The 24115-nt window shown below is 44.3% G+C and overlaps 1 protein-coding gene across 1 annotated transcript; it reads right to left on the minus strand.

Annotated features, from left to right (window-relative positions):
- Positions 1–269: 269 nt before the first annotated feature.
- On the minus strand, positions 270–23723 carry lrp6 (low density lipoprotein receptor-related protein 6). Its single transcript, XM_056748118.1, has 22 exons — positions 23469–23723; positions 22116–22515; positions 10443–10640; positions 10162–10358; positions 9203–9337; positions 8582–8978; positions 8330–8501; positions 7309–7525; positions 6928–7217; positions 6613–6839; positions 6349–6533; positions 5935–6261; positions 4931–5133; positions 4637–4848; positions 4020–4543; positions 3813–3938; positions 3503–3739; positions 3303–3413; positions 2999–3229; positions 2774–2910; positions 2582–2679; positions 270–1452 (listed from the first exon to the last, which is right to left on the minus strand). Exons 1-22 carry the CDS (start codon positions 23524–23526, stop codon positions 1152–1154), a joined length of 4983 nt encoding a protein of 1660 aa, XP_056604096.1. The 5' UTR covers positions 23527–23723; the 3' UTR covers positions 270–1151.
- Between the last annotated feature and the right edge of the window lie 392 nt (positions 23724–24115).

Below are 24115 nucleotides of genomic sequence, written 5' to 3' on the forward strand. Positions count from 1 at the left end.
CTGTTTAAAAACCAACATTCCAAACTACACACATCTGTAACATCACACACGGCTGACGTCAAAACACGCAATCTGTGCTTATGTGATCAACACTCTGTTAGTTTCAGTGTCTAAACGGACACACACGGGGACACACACAGAGACACATGATGGTTAAACATGCAGACAAACACAACATGAAGATTGTCTTTGTACACACACACACACACGTCTGTATTTACTGGTGGCATATAAACAAATGTATGGCAAGGATATGATCATAGACACAATGAATGAGAATTTTCTTTTTATAGCTTATAAATACAGTATCTACACAGTATGCAGTACAAAAATATCTGACCTTTTGTGGGCACTGATATTTAAAAAAAGGTGAAAAATGATTCAAAGAGTCTAAAAACGGTCAGGCACGAGAAGTGGTCCGTGATTGTAAGCCGTGTTTTCATTCAGCTGCGGACTGGAGTAAACACAAACATCCAGAGACACCGCAGATGATTTTTGGTTGCGATCGTGGAGCTCGCACTGTTGCCATTGATTCCACTTCCCATGATGCACAGCGTGCGTCTTGATTCGCACTGCAGCTCTGAAGAATCAGATGTGAAACTGACCTCGCTGCACTTCTGCAACTCATTCCAGTTGAAGGTCAATGATGTCTTCAATACAAAAATAGTAAAAAAATAATCTGAGTACCATCTTCTTTGAGAGCTCGGGCGCCACAGCTGTCATGTGTTGTCAGATAAAAGGCTAACCCAGGATCACAGTGAGGTTCTGCTCAGAGGCTGTGGGTGGGGTGGGGGGCGTCTCACCTCTCTGAGGGGTTTCATGTGAATTATTTGGCATTGGAAAGTGTTTGAGAATTCCTTCAGCGTGGTTGAAGGTAGTTTGATTCTAACTCCTAGATTAAGGCAACGCATTACATTTTTGTTGATTTCATAAAATTTTCTCTTAAAAAATTTACAAATTAATTTTAATACAAAGCTCTATGGCATACCCAATAAACACTGTATAGAAAATATATAAATATGTTTCTTTTCTTTAATGTACAGTACCGCTAGGAATCCCGACAGGAATTGAATTCTCCCCGCACCCCTCCCGTCATCGACAGCTATTTACACAGAGGTGATGGGCGGGGCCTAGCACAGGATGGGCGTGGCTCAGGATGAGTCCGTGCAGGGCGACGGTGGCGGGGGGTACAGATGATGGGAGTAGCTGCGCTCCGTGTATGGTGACGGCGGGCAGCTCTCACAGTTCTCCTCCGCTGAGAGGTACTGGCTGCGCGGAGTGGGCGGAGGTGGGAGGGGCTCCGAGTCGTAGTTGAGGTCGCTGGTGTATCCCTTAGCTGCGCCGCTGGACACATGGGGTGGCCGGCGTCCCGGCGTGTAGTCGCTGTCACACACGTCTGTGCTGCAGGGTGTTGTTGGAGGGGCAAAGTGTCTGTAACTGTAGGGTCTGTAGCTGACACGCGCACACAAACACACACACCGACAGTGTTAACGCAGTTGTGCTAATACACTTATCAAGTCACACGCAGAGTCACTGAACCGTCATCGATGAGCTCTTGTTTTTAAAGGGAAACCTCATTTTCTACTAAACCATTTAAAAAGGACCTTGACCTTTAACCATACCTGCAAACTCGGAAGAGGTGAAAAAGGTGACAGCCATACGCGACAGGGGGGTTGGTGTAAGGGGTTTGTATTGTCATTTTCTACAGGCTTTGGTCTGCACAAGTTTTTTAAGTGCAAAACACGACACCAATGGAGCAGCAGCTAATCACATGACAACAATTTTGAGCTACAGGAAAAATATGGATTTTGTTCAAATTTGAGATTTTCATAAAAAAAAAATATGTTGCCCTTGTCTAAAGAAACCAATGCTCCAAGTCATAACTAAACATGTAATATGAAGTTTTCTGAGAGGTGCACCTTTCCTAATACAAACTGGATAAGTGTCCATCAGAACCAAAGCGCTTGCGCATCTGGGGTTTCGGTTTTAAAACTCTCAGGATTGATAAAAAAAAGCGCGGGACTGATGTTAAGAGATTTATTAAGAGAGATAAAGTACAGGACCTGATTGATGGCGCTATAAGAGCTTTCATAAAAAAGAAAGGTCAAAAAGCAGATACAAGCAATATTAACGTATTATGAAGCGAATTGATCGGTCTCTAAAATAATGATTAAATATCATCTGTAAACTACAGCTTCTGTGACTGAAACTTCAGACGAACATCAATCGCACACAAGTGCCAAACTCACTTAAGGGCAGAGCTTTAGAAGTGGACATTCGAAAGAGAGACTAGCAACTGTCTCTCATAACAGAGCCGTTCCCATCACACAGGTGACCTGAATCATAAATATCAACACCATTTTCTCTTTGACAGACACTTTGCAGTCGTCCCTTTCAGCACGGGTGCAAATATGACGTTTAGAACACGATTCTGGTTGGCCCAAGGACCAAAAAAAGACACCCCTCAGAAAAAAAACTTTCACACAATGACCCATTTTTGATTCAAAACGGCCAATTTTGCAGAAAAGAGAGTAGTTTGCAGGTATGTTTAACTCTACACTTCTGGGAAAGCTGGAGTTACCTGTAGGAGCGGTGTGTCGACGGGCTGTTAGACGAGTACCCTAACTCCATAGTGTACTGTGACCTCACAGTGGCGGGTGACGGAGGAGGATTGAGAATCTGAAACACCACAAACAGAAGATGACATCAACGACACCCTCAAACCAAAGTCACACAGATAGACTCAACAAGCCATTTGATTCGTCAGACTCACAGGAGGAAAGTAAGGGCCCTTGGTGCTGGAGGAACTGCTAGAGGAAGCGCCCGTGACGTGAGCGCGGTCGTACGGGGGTCCGCTGCTGCCTCCCATGATGCTCAGAGAGCCGATGACAGATTTACCTCGAGACATTCCTGAAAGGAACACACAAAACACACACTGACAACACTGCTGCCTTCACCAGAGTCTCCTCTGAGCTCTGAGTGTGTATCGGTCAGTCACCTGGAAGAGATCCCGTCAGAGAGTTGGGGTGGGGGACGTAACCCAGCGGCACAGACGAGGGGCCGTGGACCACAAAGTCATTGGTCATGGTCTCACCGTCATCCTTCATCTGAGGACACAGAACACGCTGACACACGAAGTAGACGGCGCCCACCACGAACAACACCATGACAACACCCACGATTGAGCCAATGGTGTTGGAGGGAGGAAAGGGCGGTTCTTCTGTAGCATCTGAGAAGAAAACAACGTCGTTAGAGTCTGTTGAAGATCAACTCTGACATGAAGGAATGAGAATCACACTTACAGCATCCGATCTCATCAGAGTTATCGGTGCAGTCCATGTTGTGGTCACACTTCTTATGGCGTCCGATGCACTGACTGTTGGCACAGGTGAACTGATCTAAAGGACACAGAACTACAGAAAGAGAGGGAGAGTGTGAGTGACGCTGAAGCGATCCGTTTACAGACTGAAGAAGAAAAAACACACACAGCACGGAGCATTACCTTCACATTTGTTCTCGTCCGATCGGTCCTGGCAGTTGATTTCTCCGTTGCAGCGCAGGGTAAGATCCACACACTGTTTGCTGTCGCACTGAAACTCCTCATCCGAGCAGACGGGACAGTCACGCTCATCACTGCTGTCATCACACTCGGCGAAACCATCACAGCGCCACGCCTGCGGGATGCAGTCCACCTCACCGGACGCGCACGAGAACTGCTCCGGAGAGCAAGTGGGCGGCTCTGAAGAGAGGTAAGGGTTCAGACGGCAGCCAATAGAAACACACAGTGAGAGCAGGAAGTGAGGAGTCAGTACCTCCACAGGAGAGCTCATCCTGCAGGAGCACCAGGTGAACAGGACACGAGCAGCGAGTCGTTCCGTCACCTTTAACAATGCAGATGTGTGAACAGCCTCCGTTATCAGACGTACACGGGTGTCTGTCTGCACGACACCCAAAGAGAAAGAGACATCAGCGCTGGTTTTCCTCGAGTAAATCGGCGTGAATCTGAGAAAGAAACTTACTGTACTCCTCCATGTCGATCTCGTGGACAGCGTGGATGTCGCTCAGAGATGCGATTCGTGCCTGAATCTTGGTCCGGTCCTCTCGAGTGACCTTGTTGATCCGCTCGATCATCTGCTGTTGACGGTCGATCCAGTACAAGTGATTCCCGAACACTGTCAGTCCGACGGGCTGCAGAATGTTGGCGTCCTCGATGACGACCCGATTGGCTCCTTGCGGAGAGATGAGGAGAGAAGGGGGATGGTTAAGAAAGCCTTCGAGTTGTAAAAACAAGCCTATTGCGTATATTTCTGCCGGAGCATCAACAGCAGTGACCTTTAACCCCGGGAGCTCACCGGACAGATCGCTACTCTCGATGCGTCTCAGGTCCATGTCCGCCCAGAAGAGTCTGTTCAGCTCATTATCGATGGCAAGAGCCACCGGCTTCCCCAGACCGCTGAAGAACAAAACCTCCCGCTCGGTGCCGTCCAGAGCGGCTCGCTCGATTTTAGGTGAGCGCTCCTGCAGGTTAGTGAAGTACATGTACCTGCAGAACACACAAATGATCCTTCACATGTGTTCATGAGTCACAGTGACACACAGAGACCAGATTGAACACTCATCTGACACAACTCCTCACCCTTTCTCAGGGTTCACCACGATGGCTCTGGGTTTGTCGTGCTCTCCGCGGAGAACCACACCGACTCGAGAACCGTCTGTGCGTGTGACATTGATGACGTTGGTGACTTCACTCGTCCAGTAGATGAAGCGACTGTAGATGTCAATGCTGAGGTCATAGGGCTGCAGGCCGAGGTTAGCCCCGCCTGCCATGCTGGACACCACCACCACGCTCTGAGACAAAAAGCACAGCCAATCAGATGACTCTGAAAACAAAAATCAATGAGTCACGAGGAGCCAGTGTCACCATGGTTACCTGGTTACCGTCCTCCTGCACCCGGCGGATCACATTCTGTTTGGAGTCGATCCAGTAGAGGTGTCGGTCCAGCGGGTCGTAGTCGATGGCACGCACGTTTCTGAGACTGTGGATGGGCAGCATGATGTCAGGACTCTGCTGCTCATCGATGACCATACGATTAATAGCCGACTTCTGACTGAAGAGCAGGAAGGACGAGGGTGCTGACAGACAGACAGAAAACAAAAGGGTTTTATTGAGTACTCTTATTTTACCATCATTAATTCACTGGTTCTCAAACAGGATTTTGAAGTGAAGAAATGTATTACAAGTGTTATGCAATCAAACAACAGAAAAATAAGACCACCAAGCAAAATAATTGATCATTTTGTAACTGAATGTTTTTTTGGTTTAATACAATTTTTAAGTTTAAGATCAAGTTTTTATTTGGGTGGGGGCGCAAAGCGATGAACTCTATACATAGGGGGCCTTACAACCAAAAATAATGTTTAACATTACTCTTAAATATCTACAGTGTGTGAATGTGTTAATAAATACAAAGTAAATATAGACTGCGCACAGATTTTTTTACGTAAACACAAACTTTTATTCTGAAGGGGATTTAAGTGATCCAAAAATTTTAATTCTGTCATCATTTACTCGCCAATTTTATTTCTTCTGCAGAACACAAAAGAAGATTTTTGAAGGATGTTGGTAACCGGGGTCCATTCACTTGCATTGGTTTTGTGTCCCTACAGTACAAGTGAATTGGGGCGGCGCAGTTAGGACACCAACTTACTTCAAAATATCATCTTTTGTGTTCTGCGGAAGAATGAAACTTGTACAGGTTTGACGTGATAAGAGTTAATGATGACAGAATGTTCATTTTCTGGGTGAACTTTCCCTTTAATGGTGGAACAGCCCTTCTGGCAATTTAACAACTCCTGGAGTTCTCGGAGGTCCCGTGAAGGCCTCTAACTGCTCCAGGCCTCTTAGTGACGGCACTGAATGACACGTGAACTCACCGCTGCATGTCTTGTTGTCGGAGTTGAGCGAGTAATGAGCTGGGCAGCCGCACACAAAGCTGCTGACGGGGACAGCGAGACACAGATGAGAACAGTGACCGTTAGTAGAGGCGCACGCGTTCCAGCCGCCCTGCCGGGACGAATGAAACACCAGGATGTCCATGACGTAATCCAGATGACCCTGTATAATGGTACGGTTCTGCCCGCTGGTCTTGTTTGCCCGTTCAATGCTGCGCTGGCTCCAGTCAGTCCAGTAGATGTAGTCCTGATACTGCGTGAGCCCAAAGGGATGCGGCAGATCATCTGCTATCACCTCTCGCTCCAGACCTGCGGGACACACGAATAACACTTTTACTGAGCAGCTGCTAGAGTGAAGCTGATGTGAATGCAAGTGTTGACGTCAGTGATATTCACCCAGCATGTTGGAAGATTCGATGAGCGTCGTGTCCAGATCTGTCCAGTAGAGACGGCGCTCTGCGTAGTCGATGGTGAGTCCGTTCGCACGACCCACGTTCGGCACCAGAGTGATACGACCCGAACCGTCCATGGCAGCGCGGTCGATCTTAGGCCGGCCGCCCCATTCTGTCCAGTACATGAAGCTGAGAAACAGAGGAGCACACAGTGAGACTACAAAGGAAAAACCACCATTCCAACAGAGCCGACAGGACACACGCTCACCCCTCGACAGGGTCCAGGGCCAGAGCTCGTGGGCTGTCCAGATCTTTCCACACCAGGACCTGTCTGTGCTGACCGTCCAGTTTGGCCACCTCGATGCGGTTGGTTCCGGTATCGGCCCAGTACAGGTTCTTTCCCAGCCAGTCCACAGCCATTCCCTCAGGATAATCCAGGCCGAACTCCACCACGTGCTCCAGAGCGCTACCGTTCATAAACGCTCGACTGATGGTCTGACAAAACCCAAGAAAATCGGCTTATCTAAACCACTTCCTGTGAGACGTAAGATCCGCTTCAGACGGACAGAGAAGAGTTCCTCACCTTCAGCGTGATGTCCGTCCAGTAGATCCGGTTGTCGGTGATGTCGAAGTCAAGTGCGGAGGCTTCCTTCACTCCTGTGAGCGGGATGGCCACGTTGTTTGTGTAGGTTTCCAGAGAGATGCGTCTAATGTCTGTGTGTCGTGAGAACAGCAGGAAGGCCTCAGGAACGATACAAGTGGTCAAATCCACCGTGAGCTCCAGACCGATGGGACACGCACACGACACACCCTGAGGTTTATAGAGACACAGATGACTGCAGCCGCCATTATCCACCGCACACGGGTTCACACCTACACACAGGAGAAATACTCACAACTTAAACATCCACCACAAAAACACAACACAACATAAGAGCCTCTTCACATCACAGTCTTTTCTCACCAAAGGTCTTGTGAACGTATGTGGCTTTGATACCCATGAGGTCGGGCAGCTGGTCTATGATGACCTCTCGCTCAGCGCTGTGTTTGTGCACACGCTCAATGCTGCGACGCTGCCAGTCCGTCCAGTAGATGTAGTCGCCCAGCAGACTGAAGCCGAAGATGTGAGGCAGATTCTCCTGAACTAACACCCGTCTGCCCGAGCCGTCCATCTCCATCACCTGACCGACGACAACGCAACATTCACAAACACTTCCCAGCATCCCATTACTCAACAACATTAGATGAAGTTTTTTTTGATTGCCTGTTTTTGAGCAGCACAGAGAGAGAAAGAGAACATGACTGAAACAAGAAACAAAGTGAGAAGAGTGTTTGGAAAGTTGGCAAAACTATTAGCCAGCAATAATGAGAAGCAGCCGTGGACACACACACACAAGGTGACCGCACGCCTCCACACACTCTGACGTGTGACACATTCATGTAAACATTCCAAAATCACTTGAATCCATACATAATCATGAGACATGAGTCCAGAATTACAGATGTTAACAAGAATGAGATCAAAATGACACAAACTCTCCATCGCAATCTCACTCCCTGACACACACACACACACACACACAGCTGAACTCGTGATATAAACCTGTGTCATCAATCCAACATCAATCTCTTGTGTCCTGAACTCCACCTCATTTTTCTCAGAAACAAGTATTCCAGAACTGTCTTTTCTCCAAACACGCACACACGTTTTAATGATATTTCCATCTTGAGCGCTGCGACCTCTCTGCTGGTTTGAGACTGGTGACCGCAGTGTGGTGTGGCTTTCAGATTCTGGACTATTCTAAACAGAGTGAACCGCAGCTGAGTGGAGGAGAAATCACAAACAGATGTGTGCTGCTGAAGCCACAGAACCCTAACTTCTAGAGCAAAGAAATCTCCTTTCACAGAATGGGCAGACCTTCAGGAGAAACTACTGAGCACATTCATGATGTTTGCACTCAAACACACACTCTTAACAGTCTCACCTCGATCACGTCCGTCTTGGCGTCTCCCCAGTAAATCTTTCTCTCAGTGTAATCGAGGGCGAGTCCATTGGGCCACCCCAGAGACGTGTTGACAAGCACCAGTCTGTCTGTGCCGTCCAGAGCGGCTCTCTCGATCTTTGGCTCTTCACCCCAGTCTGTCCAGTACATGTACCTGCGGCACGAGAGGCAGGGACGTCATGCTGGATTCACAATGCAGGACATGGAATAATCTACAAAGAAAAGTTGACTCACCCTGCGACGGGGTCCAGCACGATGGCTCTGGGCTCGTCCAGATCTTCCGATATCAGGATCTTTCTCATGGTTCCATTCAGCCGGGTCACCTCGATCCGGTCCGTGCCTGTGTCGGTCCAGTAAAGATTGCGTGCGATCCAGTCGACCGCTATCCCGTCCGGGTGATCCACCTGTGAAGTCACCACGAACTGAGTGTCGCTCCCGTCCAGGTACGACCTGCGAATGGCTCGGACATCGTCGTCTGTCCAGTAGACGTAACCCTCCACGGGGTCATAGTCGATAGCGATGGCATGGCGGATGTCTTCTGTCTGAAGCACGATGTCTGTGAAGTCTGGGGTGTCGAGAGAGATTCTGCGTAGGTCTGTACGTCGGGCCAGCAGGAGAAGCTGTGTGGCACCTGGTGAGGGGTCAAAGGTCAAACTGTGTCACAGCAATAAATCCACATTCACATCACGTGTCGTTCTTAAGCTCTGATTGGAAGAATCACGCAACTTTGTTTCAGCTATACAGTCTGTGGCATGATTTATCTCATTCATCCATAATCAGATTCACATAAAGCAGCAACATTTACTGAACAGTACAATACAGACAGGAAGTGACATCATGACGGGTGTGTCTCACCGTCTCTGCAGGTCTTGTTGTCGTCCAGCAGTTGGACTCCGGTTGGACAGGCGCACTGGTAATACGGTTTAACCGGTGACAGCAGACACAGATGAGAACAACCACCGTTCTTCAGAGAGCACGGACTCGGCACATCTGACAAAAATGATTTCATCATATTATTTCATGGCGAGCATTCACACAAACTGACCTCTTGTGACCTCACACAGATCTGAGATGAGGTTAACAATAAATAAAAACCACATCTGAATGAGACACAACTAAAACAAAAGAATGAGCAGAGGGGACTGTCGTAAAGGAGTCATTTGTGACCATCATCTTATGGTTTGTTATTATTGTATATTTCTTTTGCTTTGCTTTTGCTGAGCACAACCAATACCTCTGAACTGATACTGACAACCTGAGAGAGAGAGTGAGAGAATGAGAGAGAGAGAGAGAGAGAGAGCGAGAGAGAAAGAGAGAGAAAGAGAGAGAGTGAGAGAGAAAGAAAGAGAGAGAGAGATAGAGAGAGAGAGAGAGAGTGAGAGAATGAGAGAGAGTGAGAGAGAGTGAGAGAGAGAGAGAGAGAGAGAGAGAGAGGGAGAGGATGTGTGGTGAGGAGGGGGTATAAGGAGGAGAGTTTTTCAGCGCTATGTGAAATTCTCTGCATTCAATCAGCACACAGAAGTGAAGAGAACAGAAGCTCTATTGTGTGCCCAGCCTGTGTGTATTGTTTCAGGAAAGCACTCAAAGCATTATAGGAAACCAAAGCATAGACTGACTGCCTTATTGTTCAGCAGCTCTAAAATAAACTGAGATGAATGAAGGGTTAAGTGCACATTTTTACCTATCACACACTGAAATGTCAAGATTTCACAAAAAAACATCAATCTCATTGAGAAAGATGATGATGATGATTGCCACACATCTGATCTCTGAACATTCCACATGTTGTGAAGCTGAACCAGGGCGTCTCTTACCCATTGGCTGTCTCTTCTGGCTGAAGACGTGGATGTCCATGGGTGAGAAGATGTTGGAATGGATTTCTCGGCTGTTTTCTCCCGTGTGTTTGTTACAGGAATGTATGGAGTGTGTGTTCCAGTCTGTCCAGAAGAGCGTGTCCTCGTACAGCGTCAAAGCAAAAGGATGAGGTAAAGATCCTTTCACCACAACCTCCCTGTGAACACGGAGCCAAACACACGTGAGACACTTCAGGTGTCCAAAAGCACACACACACAGTATTATGAGCGCACTCGTTTACCTTCCAGAACCATCCAGATTTGAGCGGTGGATGAAGTTAAACTTAGCATCGGCCCAGTAGAGCTTCTTCTGGTCATAGTCGAGGGTGAGTCCGTTGGGCCAGTGAATATTAGTGTCAATGATAATAGAGCGATGGGTCCCGTCCATCCCAGCACGCTCGATCTTTGGAATTTCACCCCAGTCTGTCCAATACATGTAGCTGTCAAAGAGAAGAGAAACCTGAACACCTTCTTGAACATCCCAACATGATCTACATCATCAACCCATCTGCCAGTTAGAAAAAGTCTCTCGTTTGTTTCTTTATGCTGACTGCACTTACAGCTAGATATTTAGATATTGAAACTACTGCTACTGCAATGTGGGTTAGAAACAAGACTGTGAGACCTGTGAGAATCGTCTCATCAGTGTGAAGAACGAGGTAAACAACTCTCATCCTGTACAACACTCACAGATGTTTACAGTAGAGATGTTCCAAAAACCCTTGTTTGCCTCAGCGTACTGATCCGACACCTGTGCTCAACGTTGTGCTCAGCGTACTGATCCGACACCTGTGCTCAACGTTGTGCTCAGCGTACTGATCCGACACCTGTGCTCAACGTTGTGCTCAGCGTACTGATCCGACACCTGTGCTCAACGTTGTGCTCAGCGTACTGATCCGACACCTGTGCTCAACGTTGTGCTCAGCGTACTGATCCGACACCTGTGCTCAACGTTGTGCTCAGCGTACTGATCCGACACCTGTGCTCAACGTTGTGCTCAGCGTACTGATCCGACACCTGTGCTCAACGTTGTGCTCAGCGTACTGATCCGACACCTGTGCTCAACGTTGTGCTCAGCGTACTGATCCGACACCTGTGCTCAGCGTACTGATCCGACACCTGTGCTCAGCGGCTCAGCGTACTGATCCGACACCTGTGCTCAGCGTGTGCTCAGCGCACTGATCCGACACCTGTGCTCAGCGCACTGATCCGACACCTGTGCTCAGCGCACTGATCCGACACCTGTGCTCAGCGCACTGATCCGACACCTGTGCTCAGCGCACTGATCCGACACCTGTGCTCAGCGCACTGATCCGACACCTGTGCTCAGCGCACTGATCCGACACCTGTGCTCAGCGCACTGATCCGACACCTGTGCTCAGCGCTCAGCGTACTGATCAGACACCTGTGCTCAGCGTTGTGCTCAGCGCACTGATCCGACACCTGTGCTCAGCGCACTGATCCGACACCTGTGCTCAGCGCACTGATCCGACACCTGTGCTCAGCGCACTGATCCGACACCTGTGCTCAGCGCACTGATCCGACACCTGTGCTCAGCGCACTGATCCGACACCTGTGCTCAGCGTACTGATCCGACACCTGTGCTCAGCGTTGTGCTCAGCGTACTGATCCGACACCTGTGCTCAGCGTTGTGCTCAGCGCACTGATCCGACACCTGTGCTCAGCGCACTGATCCGACACCTGTGCTCAGCGCACTGATCCGACACCTGTGCTCAGCGCACTGATCCGACACCTGTGCTCAGCGCACTGATCCGACACCTGTGCTCAGCGCACTGATCCGACACCTGTGCTCAGCGCACTGATCCGACACCTGTGCTCAGCGCACTGATCCGACACCTGTGCTCAGCGTACTGATCCGACACCTGTGCTCAGCGTTGTGCTCAGCGTACTGATCCGACACCTGTGCTCAGCGTTGTGCTCAGCGTACTGATCCGACACCTGTGCTCAGCGTACTGATCCGATACCTTTGCTCAGCGAACTGATCCGATACCTGTGCTCAGCAGCGTACTGATCCGATACCTTTGCTCAGCGAACTGATCCGATACCTGTGTGTCTATCTGTATACAGCTGTATATACAACTAGCCCTGTATGAATTATATGTGCTTCAGACTTTCCCGTTAATAAAACTTACACTCGAGTACACTAGAGTATCTGACTGAGATTTGACAGTGATATTATTTATTTTTCTAAAGTCTCCGTTTTACTGGATGGTCGATTCACTCAGAAATACTTGCACACAGCGGACATACTGCTAGAATGTGCTAGAAGAATGCTTGTGACGACACTGCACAACTTCCTGTGTTTGCATTCTGAGCAGCGAAGAAGCTAGCGGGCATAAGTATGTCCTGTTTAAGAAAATGGTATCGGATCGGTAAATGAAGTACCCACCGATACCGGTACCAGAATTTTATAGTGTCGGTGGTATTTCCCATACTAGTATCGGTCTCAGAACAACCCTAGTTAAGAGGAGACAACATCAGCGCTGATGATGATCTTGTTTGATTGTTTTAACGCCATGCCAGCTTCTGTGGCAATTTTCATGGTGATAAAATGAGGTCTATATTACATCAGGTTTTTATCATTTATTTTTTTCTTAAATTTTAAAACTATTTAATGTTAATCCAGTGATGATGATGATGATCTGATTGTGTGTTGGAACAAAAGAGGAGTTTCAGATAAAAACACTGAAGTCATACTGTAACAGCACTTTCCTTTCATTCGTGTTTTTATAGATATATGAAGTTGATGGCGGTCGCGTGTAGTGATGTTTCAACATTCACATATAAAAGCAGGGATGTATGTCTAGCTGTGAGCGTTGCTGAGGTTTTAAAAATCATCTCTCTCTAAACCAACTCAACTGATGATGATGATACAGAGAGTGAGCCCATCCCTGAAGACACGTCCAGACACAACTGTGTGTGTGTGTGTGTGTGTGTGTGTGTGTGTGTGTGTGTGTGTGTGTGTGGAGAAGGTGACTCATCTCACACAGACACACACAGGGGTGGGACTTCACATGAATGTGTTTCACTTTGGTGTGAATGTCTCAGATTTGTTGTTTGGACAGCTGCAGCGTGAGGGACGAGTGATGATGCGTTTCCTGTGAGCATGAACACCTGAGATGCTTGTAAAGAAGCATGAAGAGGGCAGTATCTGCTGTGATATTATCGATGATATTAATTAGGGCTGCAACAACAAATCAATAAAATCTATAATAATCAATAATAATAATAATAATAATACGTTGGTCTGATAATTAGTTGGTCTGTTAGGTCACCTGCGACCTGCACAATTATACATCAAACTCATCTCCTTCCCTTTAAAATGACCCTTTTAGACGCGTCTCTCCGTGCAGCACAATTTTAAAGTCAGACGTGTCTCTCAGTGCATGTTTCAAAGGAGCTGCGCAGTTTTAAAGGGGTGATTTCATGAAAAACAGACTTCTTCCATCTTAAAATACTAAAATCGGGTCTCTTCTGCATCTGCCAACTCAGAAAACGTGAAAAATGACAAATCATTAACTTTTGTTATGTGACTCTACAAGCCTTTGAGAAACGAGCGCTTCAGAAATCGCTCTCTTAATGACGTAAACCGCCATTCCTATTATAATATTTCCCCATTGCGCGATCGCCATTGTTGTTTTTGCATCTGTGAAGTTCCAACACCATAACAAAAGTAGGGGGCGGAGACCAGCTTACTTGCACTTAAAGAGACACACACACACACACCAAAACAGCGCGTTTCTCATCACATGCAAAAGTGGACATGTAGTGCATGCTATATTAAAAGATCTGTGTTGTAATTTGAGCTGAAACTTCACAGACACATTATGTGGACCCCTATGATTTATATTACACTTGTGTAAAACTAGAAGAAAGAAAAAAAACACCCCTTTAAAGTCCGAGGTTTTTAGTCAGATGTGTTATGCATCTCTTCAAGCCGCACACTTTTTTAAACAAAGTTTAAAAGGGAGGGTTATTTAAAATGACAAAATGAAAGATTATTTTTTTGTCATGGAGAAACTGAATTTTCCTTTTTGGGTGAAATTGCCCTTAAAGTATTATTTTTTAAGGATACTTTTTACTGTACTTCACTAAATTTATAATAATATAATCTGTGCATCCAGCTAGATGAATTACTTAAATAACAGGATTCTGCATCTACATCTAGTTATATGGACTTTAAAGAGAAACAAAGCAGAACAGAGATTCTCTCCTCTCAACAGAAGTGAATGCTCAAGCAAATCACTCCTGGCCAGAGATCAAAACATGTTGACATAACCCGTGTATATCCTTTAAGAAATTGTCTAGACATGACAATCGATTTCTTTGTGTTCATGAAAACCCATATAACTACCGGCCTGTTAAACATAAACATTAAGAAAACAAGATGAAACATGTCACGACCACCACCCTTAAACTACAGCACTGATTTATGGTCGCTCTGTCCATCAAACATCAAATACATGACACAACAACACACACTCAGTGTCTATGAGATGATGTGTTTTACTAAAACATGTATGCTCTGAGACGACACTTATAATAAACAACATTTGATTTAGGGCTGGGTAATATACCGGTTCATACCGAATACCGGTGTGTATTTTTGTTATGAATTTTTTATATACCACATTACCTGTGTATGTCGCTTAAACAACGTGCAGAATGTGGCGCAGCGCAACACTGTTTCAGTTTTAACCCTTAACTGAACTAGGGATGGGCATTCAAAGCAAAAAATAATTTTTGAAGATCTATGACAACTATTCGAAGATTATTTGAAATTTCGAACACTCCCCCCAAAACATTGACGCATTTAAAGAATTACACACACATAAACAGAGAGAGAGAGACCTTTAAGCTTTAAATCCGTGAAGACAGACTGCTTTATTTATTATGGAATAGGCAATCTTGCATCAAACAATACATTAAGATAACGCGCAGAAACATTAATATATTAACAACCGAATGACGGCACTTATTAACAGTACGTCGATCAGCATCAACCGCTCATAATGCTAGAACATTTCCTTGTAAAAGATGAGCATGCACATTTATACCAACTAAAAACAGTGTGATTGCTCAGGAAAATATATTAAAGACATAAAGATTTTAGACCAGACTTAAAATGCGTTAAAACATAATAACCGAATGACGGCATTTATTAACAGTTCGGAGCGATTTCATGAATTAATAGCTCAAAAGGTTTCAGTTTCTATTGTCATGAAAAAGTTTCTCCAGTCTGGCAGTGATGGTTTAGACGAACAGTAAACTCGGGCTGTACAAACTCCATAAGATTTTTAAACCCTCTCCTCCAACAAAGCTGATCAGAAGCATATCATTAGTGATCATCTTAGTAATTAAAGCCGTTATTTGCTCCGTCCGTCTGGCATCCAGATTGGTTGTTCTGACCATAAAACTAGCACCTGACTGCTGACCTGTGGATGGTCCTGCTGGGTGCTTCACCCTCAGATGATTGTGCATGTGCATCGTTGTTGTTGATCCATGACAAGCCAGCTTTTGCAGAGTTTGCACTGCACTTTATTCTCATTCATTTTATTAAAGGACCCCCACACAGAACTCATTTTTTACATCGTCTCAATTTATCGTATCCATTATGCCACGCGGCTCTACAGTGTGCGTAACTTCTTTAACAATTGTTGTGAGAAAATGTTTTCCTCTACTGTCTCTTGACTGACAGCCTTTAGGTTTAAGGTGCGTCTTTATTGGCAGCGCCACCCTTTGGTTACATGAGCACGTTACACGTGAAAACACAGCGATTTATTTAAGATCGCACACACTATTCGAAATTCTATAATTAAAAAACGAATCGAATATTTGAAATTCGTGACTCATCCCTAAACTGAACCTTCTGTACAGCAGGTTTGTCACTGAAATAGCAATTTAATAGGAAATCAATTAAGATCAGTTTCAATTTTGACAGCAAGTTTTGATTTAGTTTAAATCATATTTTAGTCATCCCCATCATTTTAGTTTTAGTTGACGAAATCCTCAGTCTATTTAATCTTCTAAAATCTAACTGGCTTATCTAATTTAATTTGTGTAATTAAATGTTCCATACAAAGATTCAACTCTTTTGAAATAATTGGCTTAACTTCTTTAACTTAGATTTAAAGGCAGGGTGGGTGATCCTGTCCAGAAACATTTTTTGTCATGCTGGTTGGAAATCTCTTTACATCCTGATAGCAATCAAGAAGTATAGTGGTCAAATAATATTTTTATAATTACATAGTGTCTGTGAAAGGCTTAGGACCAAAAAAACGTTTGCTCAATAGACACATTCTGGCCGAATACTGTGGCTTGTCATTTGTACATTTACAGGCCAATTTATTTTGCACACCACTGCGCACCCTGTTCACACACATCACACGTCATCAATGCGCTCACGTCCACTGTGTCAATATAGGGAGAATGCCGGAAATTCAGCAACAGTCAAACTTTCATGCGGAACCGACAACAAGTCAATCTACAAAACGAAAGTCAGTTTTTGAAAAAGCAGTGACTGAAAAACTGGAATTAACTTGGGTTCAGATCTCACACGATGGAGCTCCAGCAGGCAAAGGGTCTGAAAGACGATAACATGGTTGCTCTCTTTCTTTTGGACAGGTATGTACATGGTTCCAGAAGAATATAATGTATTTAGTTTGTAATTTGTTACGTGGATTTACAAAAAAAATCCATGCGTTTGGAGGAGGCGTGGCCTTGGACTGCAAATAGCATAGAGGGTGGGATTATTATTTCTGAGCTAGCAGGCTAAAGTTAGCATCTTTCCAAATAACCACCCCACCTTCAAAATTAAACCAGATCATTGCCTTTATTTAAAAAAAATACTGCAACTACTGGATATGCATTGTTGCAACACAGAGAATATAAGACCATGAACGACATGTAGCGGTTCATTCAGCCTCATCTTGACTTGTTCGTTCAATGAAGGGCTGTTTCATTCTCTACATTCAATCAATGAACATATTACATAAACTGTATTACATTCCTTCAATAATGCAAATCACACACACGGTACGATCTTTAGAATGTCATTCATTCTTTTAATGTACAGTACGACTAACTTCACTCATCATTTCTCTGATCAGAACAGCGCTGGTTTCTCTTGGCCTTTATATTGCATTACAAGTTATGCAGGAGCTCATGTTAGCGGATAAATTAACAGTAGCATATAAAAAAACTTTGTGATTGACTTTGTAATGCATTTCGGGGTGACTTGGGGCAGAGTATGTAGCACTTTGACTGCTTAACAAATAGAATTAACCATCATATCATAAGATATGCCCATCTCTCTAAGAATTTTTCATTCTGATAGCAATGTGCGTTCTTACTGGCGCACTCGCTGTGTACAGTACACGCAGACTCAACTATCCAACTGCACAGCTAAAGACATGACAATGATGTACATCATGTTCATTTAAGAAATTAAACGTAATTGTATGCAATACAAACAGCCATGAAACACAGCTGGCACTTGTTCTGCAACTCTTTTAGCGCCTCAGTGTGCTGATAACGAAACAGCGCCTCCACTGTGGCGTAATGTCGCAACTGCAGTTACAAATGACAGTCTCTTAAAGGGGTGATTTTTTTCTAGTTTTACACAAGTGTAATATAAATCATAGGGGTCCATATAATGTGTCTGTCAAGTTTCGACTCAAATTACACCACAGATCTTTTAATATAGCATGCACTACATGTCCACTTTTGCATGAGATGAGAAACGCGCTGTTTTGGTGTGTGTGTGTGTGTGTCTCTTTAAGTGCAAGTAAGCTGGTCTCCGCCCCCTACTTTTGTCATGGTGTTTGAAATTCACAGATGCGAAAACAACAATGGTGGCGGCGCAATGGGGAAATATTATAATAAGAACGGCTGTTTACGTCATTAAGCAGGTCTCCAGACTAACTTTTTGCACTGGTTGCACTGGTGCGACTTTTTTTCTTAGGTGAACCAGCACAAAAGTTAGTTGCACCCAAATTTTCAACAATATCCAATTTAACGCATTTAACTGGTTTTACCAGTTCACATTTGTGTCCATATAGGCAAAATTTACTTGTAAATGATTAACCTACAACCTGGCTTCACTTCTTTATTGTCCGTCATTTTGACTGACAGGCTGGTAAATAATCCGTCATAATCTATTATTACCCGTCACAATGATGCAAGGTGGCGTTAGGTGGTAATAAGTATGTTCGTGACGTCATCACGCAGTACTTGCGTCTCGGAACTTGTTGTTTTTTAATAAAACCGAATGCCCAATAAAGCCGTTGTTGTTTATATTCATTTATATATTTAATATTTTAAAGTTTATGTTCATTTGATCTGGGAAAACCCAACACATGAAGCAAATTTATATAGGCTATTACAATTTCTGATACCATATTTAAGCCCTTTCAAAATCAGTTTTTATTTCGCTCATATCTTGTGTACGTAACAAACGTTATGGCTGAGGTCGACTGAAGCGATATGATGTTCACGAACGGAATTTGGAGAAAACATGTTTAAAGTTAAGTGATGAAAATAAAAGCACAACATCACAAGCAAAAGTCACTTTACAGTGGTAAGAGACTTACACTAATAACAATTTAATAAAAAAAACATTTCCTGGTGTTAAAATCTATAAAAATACTGTACAAAACCGTTTGAATAAAACGAAAGAACGGAAAATGGTGCAGCGCACACTTAAAGAACGAGAGCTCTAACATTATCACAACACAAAGAAACTAACAAACATTACGGACAACAACTAATAAGCAGTGAAGCAAGTTTTACGTTGTTTATCATGTGCAGTGTCTGGACTTTTGATCATCTCTTGTATGTTTTGAGATCGCGGTCCGGCTCGCATGAGCAGCGGAGCGGTTATAACTCTCTGTGCTGCAGACTGTGAGCTCTGTCATCTCACGATAACATTGTATAAAACAACTTTGCATGCCATAGTTCACACAGGACTTGTGGGAAATGTGCATTGATACTCCTTCATTCTTCATGTTATGTGCTTTACTTTTCTCTTGCTCGCGTCCCTGCATGACATCCGACGGGTTTTCCAAGATCGCATCACAGTCAGTAACAATGACAGTTGTGACCGGGTCGCTTCACGAGCATATCACACTGAAGGGAAACCGGGATTTACAAATTGCCCTCATTGTAATCCTCCAAAATGACGGACGGGCTTCAGATTTTTCCGTCTCTGGTAAAAAAATCTGTCAATGGTTAACGTGACCTCTGTTACTCAAACGTGAAGGAATATCCGGACCACTGCCAATCAAAGGGGGGTCCGCCCTTCACTATCTCTGATTGGTTTAGACCATGATATGGGCCTAATGTGTGTCTGTTGTTGAATCACAGGGAGACTTTCAGAGTTGCAGAGACTTTTTTTCTCCCTCGAACGGCTGATCAGACCGGTGTGACCTCTGATTATTCTTAGTCGCACCATTGAAAAATAAGGTCATATTTGTGACCAAATTGTTCGCACTCTAGAGCCCTGTTAAGAGAGCGATTTCTGAAGCGCTTGTTTTTCAAAGGCTTGTAGAGATAGAGTCACATAACAAAAGTTAATGATTCTGAGTTGGCAGATGCACAAGAGACCCGATTTTAGTATTTTAAGATGGAAGAAGTCTGTTTTTCTTGAAATCACCCCTTTAAATGCAAGCAGCATTTCTTGTGAAGACACCCCAGATCATTTTGGTGAGAGTCTGAGGCGCCTGCCTACAATTCCCTGTGCAGGAAAAACCCTGTAGCTACGATGCACAGCGCAACATTTTAGCATCATGAAATAAACGAAGTATAGTTACACCCCTAGATTTCATTTTCTAAAATCTATTTAAATTGTTTAAAATTAGGGCTGGACGATAAAACGGTATCGATATTTATTGACGGTACAACATTGTCGATTTCAATAAAAAAAAAAGTTTGATATAGCGCTAGATAATTTCCTTAAAATGTGCGCGCCCGTGACGTCCGAAGATCTTAAACAACTTATAAGATGTTTTGTTACATGAGCATGCTACGATTGACAAGCAAAAAACCAATAAGACCTAATTTGCCGGGTTATGTTAGTCTCAGTTTGGTTTCGTCATCGCCATGTTGACATTAGAACACATGCAAGATGAGTGCCGTGCCTGCCGTCAGCGAGGAAATTGTGAACAAAAAGTGAAATGTCAGCTCGCCAGTGTGGCAGTTTTTTGGTTTCTTTTCTTCAGACCAACATCAGAAGAACGTAGTGTGTAAGCTATGTATAAAAAAAAAAACTTACCGGCTAAGCAAGGAAATACAAGCAATTTATTCCACCATCTAATCTGCTGGCACCCTTTGGAATATACACCCATCTACCTTCAGTCAACAAACAACCCACAAGCAGTCCACGAGGGAGAGGAACTCAGTAACAATGCCATATGATGAATCTTCCAAGCGATATAATGACATAACCCATGCAATAGCGTACTTCATTGCTAAAGAAATGCTGCCGTTCAGCATGGTGGAGAAGTCAGGCTTTTGTTTACTGTTATAAAGGTTTGTTGGTATTACTTATTACAGATGCTGTTGTTGATCTACCTCAAAGTTTGCCTTGATTGTTCCATGTTTACATTAAATTGAAGTAAACACATTTTATAACATTTTAAGTTAAAGTTTCTTTAAACTTTTGTCTTAATATAAGTAGAGTAAGACATAAAGAAGATATTTTGTTTAAATTTTTTTGTTTTAGTTTTTTTACTTCTAAAACTAATTGTATTAGCTGTATGCCATAATAATGTGGGTCAGTTAAAATACAGTGGTTAAATACAAACTGTTCTACTTGTCATTTTTACTTAATAAAAAAGGTAAATAATTATCTATATCGAACGATATGAAGCATCATATCGTTGATATATTTTTTAGCCGTATCGCCCAGCCCTATTTAAAATATATTGAAAAACATAATATGACCAACAGGCCTGCATGATTTTAAATAACCATGTGATATATAATAATTTGCTAAGAAATGGGATGTGCATTTGAAGTTTATAAAATAGTGAAAATGATCTAACCCAACATACATCCATAGTTGACCTTATTCGTGATGATTGATCATCTTCCACACAAGTCTCTCTGCTATCTGCATCCACCTAAAACTTACCGACTATAGTAGGGTTGGGCAATGTCAACCAAATTGGCATCGGACGATGGGTACATTAAAACTGATGGACGATGACATCGGGGGGCGGGGGGCTTGGCTGTCTTACAGGTGTGTTAGAGTTATAAAGTCAGGCCAGTCTTTACAGCGCAAGCTTAAATGCCACTTAGCCCTGTTCATATTTGTTCACGAAGTGATTAGCAGCACGGAGCAGCGAGATTCCATTTATTGGAATCACAATGCCGGCTCACCATTGTGATGCCTGTCAGCCGTTGCCGATGGCATCGTCTACTGTCCCAACCCTAGACTATAGACCACTTCACAAGATATAAACACTGGTCCAGAAGCACTTCTGCTTTCAGTTTCAAATTCACATATATCATTGAAACTTTAAGATATTCGTTGAACATTTTGATTGGGTTAAAAATCTCCTGATAGTTGTATTTTGTTCAACCATTGAGTAGTGTTAAAAAACTGAAATAGTAAGTTCTTTTGGACCAGCGCTGTTCACATCATCCAAAGTGGTCTATACGCAACTTTTGGAATTTATAAAATAATTCAGTTATTGCAAAATATTGAGATATGCATATTTTGGTATATTGTGCGGCCTTACAAAAATAAATAAAAACAAGGTGAAGAATACCCCAAGAGATTTCCCTGACTTTCTGTGAAAAGACGGGATGACCATCAAATTCTTCAATAAAAAATCTTGTGTGAGACGACCGTGAGAAGCTCATCTTCTTCTCTGATATCAGTGTGTACTCACCCTCGGCAGGGATCCAAGGCGATGGCTCTGGGCTGGTCCAGATCTTGCCAGAATAAAACTTTTCGGAAGGCTCCATCCAGCTCCGCCACCTCTATGCGATTTGTCTCCGAGTCGGTCCAGTAAAGCTTATTCCCGAGCCAGTCACAAGACAAGCCGTCCGGTGAGGGCAGACTGGACACGACTGTTGTCTGCACCCCGCTGGGCACAGATGTGTTAAACACGGTCCGTTTAATGGCCTCCTCACTCACATCGCTCCAGTATATCAGTCCCTGTCCATAAACATAATCCACCGCCGCCGCGTCCTCCAATCCGCCAATCACCACAGTGGCGTTTGTCCGACCATGAGCCGCGTCCACCAGTCGCAGATCTCGCCGGTTTGCGTACAGGAGCAGAGGCAGGCCTGTAGGTCAGAGGTCAAACATCACTTACACAACTTTAAAAGCAAAGCTTTAACCGCAAATAAATACACATCTAATAAACTAAACAAACTACACACTAAATGTTTGCGTGTTGTTGTTTTTTGTGAACAAACAGTCGATAAAAATCTAATTTACATAAAAATGAAGAAATGTTCCACGCCATTCTACACATCTTGGAATAACTTTGAATCAACCGAGTGACGTCAGCAGTGCTTGAGAGCTCGCGCACTCGCTCTTCAGGAATCTGGCACCAAATCAAACCCCAATGTGACACATTGACCACAAAACAGCAGCACAACTCAACACTCTCCGGTGTGTTAACACGGCGTGTTTCCTTCCTCAAATATTTATAAAGCTGCTGCAGGAATCCCGCTCGAGTCGTGTGAACACACATCTGTTCTCATGCTTATAAAACACTTCTGACGAGACACATCTAGAGAACACTTTAACTTTAAAAGCTGAAAAACTCAAATAAACTTCTCTTGTTGATCTCGGCTGATAAGAATAACTGAGATTCACGGGCCTTTAGTGAGCGCATGCCACGGGAGACTTGAGGAGAAATCACGGAGATATTCGAAGACAAAACGAGTTTGAGCTGCAGCACTAAACAACAACGAGCGAGTTCAGTGAACAAACGAAAGAAAAACAAATAAGGTTGTCTTCAAAAAACAAGCACAACAAACACAACACAACCGAGGAAAAACATCTAACGTTAAGTGGATATGAGACGAGCTCTAACAACAACTATACAACAGCACAGCTAACATTAGCATCGACACACAAACACACACTATACTATACAACACAACACGACTGATTCACACACTCTAAACACCGATTCGGCGCGTGATTTTTCACTATAGTGTTGTTTGCGCGGTCGTGATATGAGCCCGATGACTAAAGTGAGTGAATTCGGTGTTGAATGTGAACTCACCTCGTATCTGCAGACACAAAGTACATATTAAAAGGCTCTGTAGTACTACGGCACCCATCTTCAACGCTCAGCCGCGCCGCTTCGCTCGCATCGCTCCGGCTGCGCGTGTCTGTGATTCGGATTCTTCGTTTTGATTCTTCGTTGCAGATTTTCATCGATTTGATGCTTTCGGTGGTTTAATGTGACCGCGACATTTTACCGTCCGTCCGTCTGTCCGTCTGTCTGTCCGTCTCCTTCCGCTCACACGAAAAATGCCCAAACGCTTCCCAACCCTTCCCCCCTCAGTCCCTCTCTCACCCCCCCCTCTCTCTCTCTCTCTCTCTCCCTCTCTCTATTGTTGTACTTCATCGCACGCGTTGCTCGCTCTGTATCCGATCATGACGCAGGGGAAACGATCATCTGATATTAGAAAATAAAGTCGTGCGGATGTCGCGGGCACGTGTATGAAACAGGGAATCGCATTCCAAACGCACTAGTTTCTGCCGCGGCAGCGCGCTGCGGCCTGGACGCGCACAACACAAAGACGTGAACGACAAGACGTGTTTAGTAACGAGAAATCGTTTTTGTGTTCGATTTAGTATCATGAATACACATGATGTGTGTACAGACTGACCTTCTGTGAGCTGTCATCTTCACGAACGTGCCTG

This window comes from Triplophysa dalaica, chromosome 5 (genome assembly GCF_015846415.1).
Source record: "Triplophysa dalaica isolate WHDGS20190420 chromosome 5, ASM1584641v1, whole genome shotgun sequence".
Taxonomy (NCBI): Eukaryota; Metazoa; Chordata; class Actinopteri; order Cypriniformes; family Nemacheilidae; genus Triplophysa; species Triplophysa dalaica.

Coding starts and splice junctions, on each gene's coding strand:
- lrp6 (XM_056748118.1), bottom strand. CDS start 23,526: ATGGGTGCCGTAGTACTACAGAGCCTTTTAATATGTACTTTGTGTCTG. Junction 8,979..9,202: donor CAACAAGACCTGCAGAGACG/GTGAGACACACC, acceptor ACCCCTCACCAG/GTGCCACACAGCTTCTCCTG. Junction 6,534..6,612: donor GCCCTGGACCCTGTCGAGGG/GTGAGCGTGTGT, acceptor TCTGTTTCTCAG/CTTCATGTACTGGACAGAAT.